The sequence below is a fragment of the Kogia breviceps genome, chromosome 6, assembly GCF_026419965.1.
Source record: "Kogia breviceps isolate mKogBre1 chromosome 6, mKogBre1 haplotype 1, whole genome shotgun sequence".
Classification (NCBI taxonomy): Eukaryota; Metazoa; Chordata; class Mammalia; order Artiodactyla; family Physeteridae; genus Kogia; species Kogia breviceps.
In genome coordinates, this window is record NC_081315.1 from 13,667,250 (window position 1) to 13,680,030 (window position 12,781).

General features: G+C 39.5%; 1 protein-coding gene across 1 annotated transcript in view; it reads left to right on the forward strand.

Annotated features, from left to right (window-relative positions):
• The first annotated feature begins 2,381 nt into the window (after positions 1–2,381).
• The window catches only part of LOC131758452 (PDZ and LIM domain protein 5-like), an 83,222-nt gene continuing 72,822 nt past the window's right edge, over positions 2,382–12,781 (forward strand). Inside the window, exons 1-2 of the mRNA XM_067036984.1 lie at positions 2,382–2,412; positions 2,885–2,957. Coding sequence (XP_066893085.1) covers positions 2,382–2,412; positions 2,885–2,957 — 104 coding nt within the window. The remainder of the gene's footprint in view (positions 2,413–2,884; positions 2,958–12,781) is intronic.

Genomic DNA, 12,781 nt, shown 5'->3' on the forward strand with positions numbered 1-12,781 from the left:
CAAAGCAGTCTTGAGGGAAAAAAATGCAGCTGGAGGAATCAGACTCCCTGACTTCAGAGTATACTACAAAGCTACAGTAATCAAGACAATATGGTACTGGCACAAAAACAGAAACATAGATCAATGGAACAAGATAGAAAGCCCAGAGATAAACCCATACACCTATGGTCACTAATCTATGACAAAGGAGGCAGGGATATACAATGGAGAAAAGACAGTCTCTTCATTAAGTGGTGCTGGGAAAACTGGACAGCTACATGTAAAACAATGAAATTAGAACACTCCCTAACACCATACACAAAAATAAACTCAAAATGGATTCGAGATCTAAATGTAAGACCAAACACTATAAAACTCTTCGAGGGGGCTTCCCTTGTGGCGCAGTGGTTGAGAGTCCACCTGCAGGGGACACGGGTCGTGCCTCTGTCCAGGAGGATCCCGTGTGCTGCGGAGTGGCTGGGCCCATAAGCCGTGGCCACTGAGCCTGCGCGTCCGGAGCCTGTGCTCTGCAACGGGAGAGGCCACAGCAGTGAGAGGCCCGCGTACCGCAAAACAAACAAACAAACAAAAACTCTTTGAGGAAAACATAGGAAGAACACTCTTTGACATAAATCACAGCAAGATCTTTTTTGATCCCCCTCCTAGAGTAATGGAAATAAAAACAAAAATAAACAAATGGGGCCTAATGAAACTTCAATGCTTTTGCACAGCAAAGGAAACCATAAACAAGACGAAAAAGCCACACAGAATGGGAGAAAATATTCACAAACAAATCAACGGACAAAGGGTTAATCTCCAAAATACATAAACAGCTCATGCAGCTCAATATTAAAAAAAGAAACAACCCAATGCAAAAATGGGCAAAAGACCTAAATAGACATTTCTCCAAAGAAGACATACAGATGGCCCAGAAGCACATGAAAAGCTGCTCAACATCACTAATTCTTAGAGAAATGCAAATCAAAACTACCATGAGGTATCGCCTCACACCAGTTAGAATGGGCATCATCAGAAAATCTACAAACAACAAATGCTGGAGAAGGTGTGGAGAAAAGGGAACCCTCTTGCACTGTTGGTGGGAACGTAAATTGATACAGCCACTATGGACGACACTATGGAGGTTCCTTAAAAAACTAAAAATAGAATTACCATATGATCCAGTAATCCCACTACTGGGCATATACCCAAAGAAAACCATAATTCAAAGAGACACATGCACCCCAATGTTCATTGCAGCACTATTTACAGTAGCCAGGTCATGGAAGCAACCTAAATGCCCATCGACAGCGAATGGATAAAGAAGTTGTGGTACATATATACAATGGAATATTACTCAGCCATAAAAAGGAACGAAATTCAGTCATTTGTTGAGACATGGATGTATCTAGATACTGTCATACAGATTGAAGCTAGTCAGAAAGAGAAAAACAAATATCGTATGTTAACGCAAGTATGTCGAACCTAGAAAAATGGTACAGATGAACCTGTTTGCAGGGCAGAAGTTGAGACACAGATGTAGAGGACAAACGTATGGACACCAGCAGGGAAAACCGTGGTGGGGTGGGGATGGTGGTGTGCTGAATTGGGCGATTGGGATTGACATGGACACACTGATGTGTATAAAACTGATGAGTAATAAGAACCTGCAGTATAAACAAACAAAACAAACAAAAAAACAACTAATACTAAACTATCTTTGGGTTATTTGTATGGAAAAATGTTAATTTAAATGTTTCAGACATTACATGAAATTTCTAAGAATCTTTAAAAAAAAAAAGAAACAGCTGCCATATTATTAGTTAGATATTAATACTGAAAGCTAATAGTAATATGTGGCCTACCATTATAGAGAATTATGGGATGCCGTAGAGAATTTCATTTAATGATAAGTCTTTTAAAAGCATATATACCTAAAATATATCATTGTGCCAAGCACCATACAATTTATTTTAAGTTAAAGGCTGATTTTCTTGAGCTCACTATTTTCTCAGTTTCTATTTTCTATAGTACAATATTTATCTAATAGGCAGTTTCAAATTTTTCATGCTTGTATAGGTTTATATAAATAAGTGTAAAGCAACATTTTAGTTTAGCAAAAAGATGCCTAAAATTATCATGATCAAAACATACTTTTATTAGTCTTTCTTTTCTCTCGTTCAAGGAATGGTGGGTTCTGATTTTTCACATATTATGATTAAGAATTATAATGTATGATGTGCTTTCCCAGTTTTCAAAGACTTAAAATATACTCCTCAAGGGAGGAGTGACTATCTCTTTTGTTGGAAAACAGTACAGACTCCAGTCACAAGTTACATTACCCAAAACTGAAGCAGTTATGGGAAAAAACTATCCTCTTCTAGGCTGTCCACTGGCACTAACTAATGTCCACGCGATCTTCAGCTGAAGCCATCGGTACAGATGTTAAGTTGCTTCTTGAATAGAAACTTGTCACCTTTGTACATTCGTTGAAAGTTTAGAAAGCAGAACCTACGTAAGTGCTAACAAACACTCTTTCTACAGCAAGGTTTTAAACATTTTAGCTTGTTCACAGATATTCACAGGATCCACATAAAATAGATGAATGAAGAAACACAGTTTGCTTACCTGCCATGTCTTCATTATTGCTGTTTCACAAATATACTGGACTCGTGTTGCCTGTCCTTATTAGGACACATGCCATTTGAGTAAATTACCTAAAGCTCTCCTCTGTAAGCTCTGCAGAGAAATCTGGATTCATTCCCTAGGCTCATATTCTCACATATTTTCATGAGGTAGGAATTAACAATCAGATTTGCCCCCAAACACAGAATACCAAGGCTTTCACAGCATAGTCTAATTTTAAAAAGTAAAAATAAAACATTTACAGCTAGATAGAATCACTTAGCCTATATTATCATATGCATTCCTGCAAAGTATTTCACCAACCTGGAAAAAAGACCACAGGTTCAAAAAAATGGGTATGTAACCAAACAATAATCATTGTCTGTTCAAAATATGGTATTTGTAATTTATCTTCTTTCGTTTTCTACCGTTGGATTACACTGTCCTAGGCCCGTACTGGTTTGGTGACTATAATGTAAAGGTCGCCATCTATTGAACATAAGTAATTACTACACTTGAGTTTCTTGTGGAAAAAGTGCTTATAAAATGATTGAAGCAAGAAACGTAGTTCCTATCTACTCTGTATTTTCACACACAAATTGTTTAATTCTCTCTTTAATTAAGGAATTACTTGGATACTTTTCCCAAATTAAACTGGGAAGACTAGCATATATGAAGTTTTTTTCATAAAAATAAATATTCATAATAAGCAAAAATTGACTTTCATCGTCCAGAATGTGCACTAAGTTCTCTAGAAGTTTTATCACAGCAGTGCTTCTCTTATGATGCTGTTTGAATAAATTCTTTTCTCTTCACCTTTAGAGAGGTACTTTAAACAACAAAATTACTTTATTGAACCAGAAAAAAAAAGGAACTTATTTTCTTAACTAATACTCAATATTGAAGATACCTCCTGCAGCTTACTTTTTTTTTTTTTTTTTTTTTTTTTTTTTTGTGATACACGGGCCTCTCACCGTCGTGGCCTCTCCCTTTGCGGAGCGCAGGCTCCGGACGCACAGGCTCAGTGGCCATGGCTCACGGGCCCAGCCGCTCCGCGGCACGTGGGATCTTCCCGGACCGGGGCACGAACCCGCGTCCCCTGCATCAGCAGGCGGATTCTCAACCACTGCGCCACCAGGGAAGCCCATACTTTTTTTTTTTTTTTTTTTTTTTTTTAGCCCATACTTTTTTAATTCAAAAGAAATTACAGCTTAAAAGGATTCATTAGGGGTAATGATAACAGACAGTCTTCCCCATGGTGGAAGGCTTAATTTTCTATCTTTTCCCACTGTTCAGTTTTACATGTTTCAGTCATGTTGAAAATTTCAGAAGCCCAAGTTTTTCTACCTTTATGTGAAGGTGTGTTTATTATGATGGTATGATTTTAGAAAAGAAAATTGAAATAGTATATTACATAGTGTAGCATAAAGATATGACAGGTATGGACATTTAGACGTCTTCATTTTCTTCTTAGTCAAATTAAAGAACTCTGTTTTCAAATTACATCAATCTTAAAAGCGGTCTCAATTGTCCATGTTTTCTCTTTCGTATTTCTCTTATTTTTATATCTATTAACAGTTGTACATTGAGTGCTGCTTCTTTGTCCAACTTAGATATAGGCGCTCATCTCCCAGGTTTACCTAATCAATTACTTCTGAAGAGTCTGTATTCATTTCTTTGAACAGAAGAATCTGTTAAAGCTAGGATAACACCTCATCAATTTTTGAGTTAGTGGTACCTATGTAGTTTGTCTTTTCACATACTTTATTTATCCTAATATGCTCATAAATATCCTCGTAATTCGTGGATAGGAAAAATATTTGAGGATAAATTTCTGAAAGATTCTAATGGCTTCAGGCAGTTGTATATCACTGTTTAGATAATGGGTGAACATGAGGTTTTAATACAAAGAAGTGAAACTTTGAAACAAACTTGGTGTACTCAAACTTATCCTTTGCTTACAGCAATGGAATCCAATATCTCTTGTTAAAATCAGCAAATCTCTTAGCAGTGATACTAGCAGGGATATTGAAGCAGTACCACATGCATGTTAACAAAATATACATACACATAACAGTCATTTAAGTGTAAAGATAAAAACAACCGGGCAACGTTAATTCAAGAGATAAAAAAAGTTTAAAAAAAAGGAGATGTTAAGGATTATTATTAAAATATAAATGCTGGTTGTTGAAAGATCTTAACAAGCAAACAAAAGTCACTCAAACCCAGAGATAAATACTGAAGAAGTTTAGGTTTATTTATTTACCTTCTGGAGGAAGTTGAAGCCCCAGGTAGAAAGTTATTCTTAATGAGCTCCCTGGAGTCTTTTTCTCAATGATTTTATAGCATAAGTTTTTTTTTTTTTTTTTTTTTTTAATTTTTTTATTTATTTTTTTTTTTTGCTGTATGCGGGCCTCTCACTGTTGTGGCCTCTCCCGCTGCGGAGCACAGGCTCCGGACGCGCAGGCTCAGCGGCCATGGCTCACGGGCCTAGTTGCTCCGCGGCACGTGGGATCCTCCCGGACCGGGGCACGAACCCGCGTCTCCTGCATCGGCAGGCGGACTCTCAACCACTGCGCCACCAGGGAAGCCCCAACATAAGTATTTAGAGAACTTACAGATGAGATTTGCGAAGTAACACAATTTTTCTTTTTTTAAGTCTGGAGAATGGGTAAGAAAGTAGAAGACTGGGAACAGGAAATATAGTGCTGATTTTCAGAAAGAAAAAAGGTCAGCTTCTAAACTATAAACTAGTTTGAACTTGAGGTCACCTGAAAAAAAAGTCTAGAAGGCATTCTTAAAAGCCAGCCAGTGAGCACTGAGAAAAGGAGGGAAGGATTGCGAAGACCGAGAATTAAGTTCTCAAGAAACAAATCGCCCAACTAACACATGTCGGATAGATTGGAGGAAATGTTCATTTTAACAGATTATCAAAGAAAAACTTTTCAGATCCCATTTAATTTAATAATAAAATGAGGCTAATGATTGTCAAGTTTTTAGATTCATAACAGATTGAAGGAGTTTAACCAAAGGCTGTTGTTTAAAGATGAATCAGTGCCTTGGATGAGGACCTCTGTGGCTTGCTGCCTCAATTTGTGGGTGCCACGAAGCAGGGAGGTATAGCATTCATGTTTCATAACCACATCCTCCTTCAGAAATATATTGGGCATGTAGGAAGATGGACCAAATCTAGTTTTTAAAAAAAATGAAAGAAATTTCATATGGTTATAAGCAGTTTGGATCACATCATTTGCTCTTCTGGGACATATGCAGGGGTGGGGTTGGGATAAGGTTAACAAAAACAAATACTTGAAAAACTAGGGGTTTGAGAAGAAAATGAACCCAATGTGAGTCTGTCATGTCATATGGCCTCTAAAATTATAAGGCAAGTCATAGTTCTGTGCTAGTAAACGCTCATGTGGCATATTGTGTTTAAATCTGTGGCATGAATCTCTGACAGTTATATAGAGATAATCCCAAGAAAATCGACTGAAACATCATGGGACATTTAAGCTGTCTTTGGGTCAGAGGCAGTTATATGAGTGCTTGTTTTTCACTGATACTATGAGCTAGTTCCTTGACCTGAATTCACAGCTATGTCTTCTTCCACAAACATCCTCCTTCAGTCTCAGGCCTCATAGATGGCCGTGGAGAGTGATAGACAATTGAGTGAAGAAGAAGTCAGGGGGCAGATCATTTACTGCCTCGTATGTCGTGTTAAGGGGTTTAGATTCTTACCTCAGTTAAATAGGAAGCCAGATATAGGATTTTAATCATGGAAGTAACATCTGATGTATGTTTTTGTTGTTGTTGTTTTCTAAATGAAAGCTTCTTTATTTATTTATTTTTGGCTGTGTTGGGTCTTCGTTTCTGTGCAAGGGCTTTCTCTAGTTGCAGCAAGCGGGGGCCACTCTTCATTGCAGTGTGCAGGCCTCTCACTATCACGGCCTCTCCTGTTGCGGAGCACAGGCCCCAGATGCACAGGCTCAGTAGTTGTAGGGCACAAGCCTAGTTGCTCCGCGGCATGTGGGATCCTCCCAGACCAGGGCTCGAGCCCGTGTCCCCTGCATCAGCAGGCAGATTCTCAACCACTGCGCCACCAGGGAAGCCCTGATGTATGTTTTTAAAAGATCACTTTGACTACTATGGAAACTTGATTTTAAGGGAGAAATAGTGAAAGCAGGAGACTAGTTCTGTGTATTTTCTTATTTCAGGCAAGAGTTGGTAGTGGCTTAGGCCATGAAGTTCCTAGTAGAGATGCAGAGAATTGGGCGGGTTTATATTTTAGAGGAAGAACTAACAGGAGTGTGGGAGTCGTAAGTGGGGCGATTGGTGATGGATAATGGAAACTTGCTGGGTCAGTGAGTTTGGTAAGAATGAATTCAGTTGGTAAGAGTCAGTGAAATTGATGAGTCAGTTCAGTACAGTAAAAAAAAAAGCTAAGGGCATCAAGAGGTAGAGGAGTGAGTGAGTTAGGACAAAAAGGGGCTTAAAATCCAGATTGTAGACATGTTACAGTTGTTGATGAAAAAGCAACGGTTATGAATGTTGGAGTGCACGGCTAGGGTGTTCCAGGCCTAAGACTTAAGTGTAGAGGGATTATCCTTGAAGTGAAGACGTCAGAGGAGTTAGCAGTCTGGTCATGCAGTGAGCGGGGGCCCAAGCAAACGGTGGGCGAGGCCGAGGCAAGACGGTGGCTGGGTGCAGAGTCAGTGGTGTCGTCTGGTGACACAGGCCTCCAAGGACTTGGCACTTCGCAGGATCAGAGATGATTGAGGGTGTCAGAAACAGTAATGAGAAGGACCTCTCCCTCCAGGTTTATAAACATAGGCAGTGTGAGAGAAAAGGGACTTCTGTTTGAAGGGACTACACGGAAGGTATAGAGGGGTGCAGAGGGCTTGTGAGCGCTCAGAGGGATGGAGAATGGGTCCCATCAGGAGATACACAAAACAGTAAAGAAATAAGCGTTCAGGAGGTGATGGACGACCCAAGGGGTCTGTACTTTCGGTTGTGGCAGGTAGACAGGGATGGAAAGAAGGGTGGGACTGGACCTCACGGTCTGTGAGAGGGAAGTGGACACTGGGCTGTAAGCTTCGTGAGAGGAGCTTCAAGTGGGCACTACGCCTGGCGTAAAGTGGGACTTGAAATATTCTGTCATTGAACGCATGAGCGGACGCAATGAGCGATTATTCGAGAGAGCTCAGGACATGTGATCCAGAATATTCAGCCAGAGAGCGTGTGGCCCTTGGCTTTTATTCTCTAATGTTGGAAGGACCTTCTCGCTGGGCATGGGGTGCTGGGGCAGCTTTCTCAAGACACGTGGCTTCTCCGAGGACTCACAGTGGTGGCTGTTGAACACTAGGCATTCAGACAGATTTATTTACGTTTTCAAATAGGTAAGAGATTGACTCAACACTGTTGAATAATAGATCCTTTCAGTCTGAATTTGGAAAAATACTTTTATCGTATGTTAATTCTTTTTTGTAATGTTAAGGTTACATTCCTACTAGAAAATGGCAGACTTTTGCCCCATAGAAGAAGCCATTCCTAACTAGTAGGAATCACTGGGACCACTAATAGGAATGATCCAGTGATGAAATTGATGATGCCACGTGAGAGAAGCTAAGGTTAATGGTAAGGACGCTGCTGTTACTGAGGGACTCGTACTTTTATCAGGGGATTGTTACACGTGATCTCTAAGTTGATGTTACGCCTTAAAATCTTTATAGTATATTGGTATTTTTATAGGCATAGTATAAATATATGCTCATTCTTTACCTATCTGATCTTTAGACCCCATACTACATTTTCTCTGAAGAGATCAAGCAATGGTATAAATAACTAAAGAGTTCACGTCATATTAAGGCTGGACATTTAATAACGTAAGATCCATTACGGGAAGGCAGAGCAGAGAAATGCGTGAAAGCTAAGGCGGAGTTTGAAAGGTGCTGAAGAAAATGGGATATAACGACAAAGAGCAGATTCTTTCCCCATAACAAATAAGCTCCAGTTCCTTCAGGGTCTCCCTTTAGGTATCCCTCTTTTCTTTGCGTCGGTAAATTAGAAAGCTCCAAGAGAAGTTTCTTTGAGCCAGTCCTTTTCTTTTGCTCTCACAAAAACCAGACCTCATTTTGGGTGATATTATTATTTACTTCATAATCTTCTTTTAACCTCTGACACTTAGTCCCCTTGTCCCCTCTAAGTGCAAATCAAGAAGGAGGCGCCTACTTGCTGATTTTTATATTGTCTTCAAGATGCCATTTATAATACCTGTAGAATTAGCAGGCTCAAATAATGTTTTTAGGCTGCTAAAGAAACAAAGTCTGTTGGCGTTAATTGGTAAATTTAGCTTGTGATTAAGAGCACCAGAAATTTCCCACTGAGGTTTAGTTTTTTTAATTTTCCAAAGGGGAGATTGTAGTTACAAGTGAACGCACTCACCATATTTATTGTCAGGAAGCCAGTGGAAGATACCCATTTTCCCTGACGGCAAGCAGTTTCCTTGGCTAAAATAAATAGCTTTGCTATACCAGTGAACCCCAAAAGCACAAAATACAGCCACGATCCTGGTATATTCCACTTTCTGCTTAGCAGTATTATTCTGTGAATGTTTGCTTTGTGGAAGAGTGAAAATACCAACAACAGTCTGTTGTCATTTTCCTCCTTTACCTGCTATAAAATACATAGTTTAAGGTATCTGAATTTCTCTTATTGAAAACCTGTCGTGTAGGGATGTAATAAGTCCCTTTATTTGATTATGTTGTGACATTGATGTGGAAAGTGAGGAAGCACTGAAATTTGTAGTTGGAGACTTGAAGTCCTCACACTGCAAAGGAAAGTGTCTGTGTTCTTTCTCAAGCTTAGCCCTTGTGAAGAATTTATCCTTACATAGTTTGGATGTCATTCCATCAAAATATGGGTGAGCCAAATTAACATTTTGAAATTCTATTACTGATGCTGCGTTTTAACACCCTGCCACCAGGAATACCAGTGACATAGTACTAGACATAGGCGAGTGTAGAGATAGGGTCAGAGCACAGAAGATGGAAGAGAAGGCGTTGTCAGTTGGCTCCTATGCTGAGACTAAGTGAAACGAGGAAAGCATCGCAAAAGATGAAGCAGTACGTTTCCACCTGTGTGAGGTATCTACAGTGGTCAGATTCATAGAAACAGAAAGCAGAACGGTGGTTGCCAGGGGCTGGGGGAAGGAGGGGAGGGGAGTTGTTATTTAATAGGTATAGAGTTTCAGATTTGCAAGATGAAAAAGTTCTGCAGGTCTGTTTCACAACAGTGACTCTACTTAGCACTACTGAACCGTACATTTAAACATGGTGAAGATGGTAAGTTTTTTAAAATTATAGTTGATTTCCAATGTTGTGTTCAAGTTTCAGGTGTACAACTAAGTGACTCGGTTGTGCATATTCTTTTTCAGATTGTTTTTCGTTATAGCTAAGATGATAAATTTTATGTTGTGTTTTTTACCACAATATAAAGAAAATGAGGAATGCAAATTGTCAATTGAATTTAGCCCCAGAGAGGTCATTTGTGACCTCAGCAAGGGTATGGCTTTCTAGGGGTTGGGGCGTGAGCCCCAGTGAGGCAATGGACGAGGGGCAGGCAGGTGAGGAAATGGAGACTATGTGAGTAAACGGGTATTTCACAGAGTGTGAATGTTCAGGTGAGTGGGAAAATAGAAGGTGAAGGTACTTTTGTTGTTGCTGTTTTAAGAGAAACTATAGCATTTTTGAATGGGGATGCTTTGCATAAAGGCTGCAGTGGAGAACTGGAAAGAGTGAGAGAAACAGAGATTGATTAATTGAGGCCCCTGAGAAAAAGGGAGGAGCTAGAGTCCACAGCATAAGGATGTTGCTCTTTGACAGTTGTCAGGACTGGTGGATAGAAAGAGAGTCCCTCTTGCTGGTCCTGCAGGATGGTCAGGTTGGTCAGTTAATAAGATGGGCAGCCTCACGCCTGCTTTGCCTGGGCAGGTAGCTAACATGGGTCCCCGATTTCCCCACCGAAAAGCATACAAAGACTCGGCGTGGAGATTATGCCAAGAGAGGCGCAACTGCAGAGAGGGATAATGCACAAATAGCCTTCTGTTCATTTTTCCTAAGAAAAGCAGGCCAAGAGGCTGCAAGCCCAGCTCTCCAGATATATCTGGGAAGCCTTCATACCTCTCTCTGGTGAGAATGGAAACTCAAGTAACAGACAAAGCAGAAAGTCTGGCTGCTGCAGAGGTGCTATTAATCAGAGCTTCTTCCAACCCTAAAAAGAATAAATATTAGGGAATGACAATGAGAATAGATATTGATGTCTGTTCCATATTAAATGAGGTAATTTTAGATTTTCTTAAGTCTAGTATTGGCTAAGCAAAGGAATAAGTAATCAGTGTGTGTGTAACACATGGAAAACCTCCCAAGTGCATTTGTTTGGAAACTTGGAGATCTGGCTTTCAAAGGTATCTCGTGAATTATATGAACTTTATTCTCAAGTGGCATTCACTTTTCCAGTCAACCTAGTTCCTGGAGGTGTTGGAAAACTCAACTTCTCCAATTCTCTCTTTTTTCTTACCTGTCCTCATTATATATTAACATATAGGTATTGATAATTCTTTATAACTGTATTTGCTTTTTTCCAAGATACTGATACTTCTTTATATTTTAAAGGACATTTTAAAAGGTATTTTTGGAGATCTAGTCACTTCTTTGAGGTTGATTGCATATCCATTCTTAAGCAGTAATACCTGTTTCACCTGAATTGGGAAGCAGTCTCTAGAAGGTACAAATATGTTCTAAGAAATACGTGTATATTTTGAGTGAGTTTGTATTTGAAAACAATAAATTTCATGCATTTATTCAACAAATACTTGTTGTTTACTGTATGGTAAGCACTTTGTTATGCCCGTAAACATAACTGTCCCTGACCCCAGGGAGCTTCTACTCTAGCGAGGGAGTCCAGATTCAAACAAATAAACACACAAATTGTATAATTATTATTATTTTTTAACATCTTTATTGGAGTATAATTGCTTTACAATAGTGTGTTAGTTTCTCCTTCACAACAAAGTGAATCGGTTATACATATACATATGTTCCCACATCTCTTCCCTCTTGCATCTCCCTCCCTCCCACCCTCCCTTATCCCACCCCTCTAGGTGGTCACAAACCACCGAGCTGATCTCCCTGTGCTATGCAGCTGCTTCCCACTAGCTATCCACCCTACGTTTGGTAGTGTATATATGTCCCTGCCACTCTCTCACTTCGTCACAGCTCACCCTTCCCCCTCCCCATATCCTCAAGTCCATGCTCTAGTAGGTCTGTGTTTTATTCCCATTCTATCCCTAGTCTCTTCATGATATTTTTTTCTTAGATTCCATATGTATGTGTTAGCATATGGTATTTTTCTCCTTCTGACTTACTTCACTCTGTATGACAGACTCCAGGTCCATCCACCTCACTACAAATAACTCAGTTTCATTTCTTTTTATGGCTGTGTAATATTCCATTGTATATATGTGCCACATCTTCTTTATCCATTCATCTGTTGCTGGACTCTTAGGTTGCTTCCATGTCCTGGCTATTGTAAATAGAGCTGCAATGAACATTTTGGTACATGACTCTTTTTGAATTATGGTTTTTCTCAGGATATATGCCCAGTAGTGGGATTGCGGGGTCGTATGGTAGTTCTATTTGTATTTGTAGTTTTTTAAGGAACCTCCATACTGTTCTCCATAGTGGCTGTATCAATTTATATTCCCATCAGCAGTGCGAGAGCGTTCCCTTTTTTCCACACCCTCTCCAGCATTTACTGTTTCTAGATTTTTTTGATGATGGCCATTCTGACCGGTGTGAGATGATATCTCATTGTAGTTTTGATTTGCATTTCTCTAATGATTAATGATTTTGAGCATTCTTTCATGTGTTTGTTGGCAATCTGTATATCTTCTTTGGAGAAATGTCTATTTAGGTCTTCTGCCCATTTTTCGATTGGGTTGTTTGTTTTTTTGTTATTGAGCTGCACGAGTTGCTTATAAATTTTGGAGATTAATCCTTTATCAGTTGCTTCATTTGCAACTATTTTCTTCCATTCTGAGGGTTATCTTTTGGTCTTGTTTATGGTATCCTTTGCTGTGCAAAAGCTTTTAAGTTTCATTAGGTCCCATTTGTTTATTTTTGTT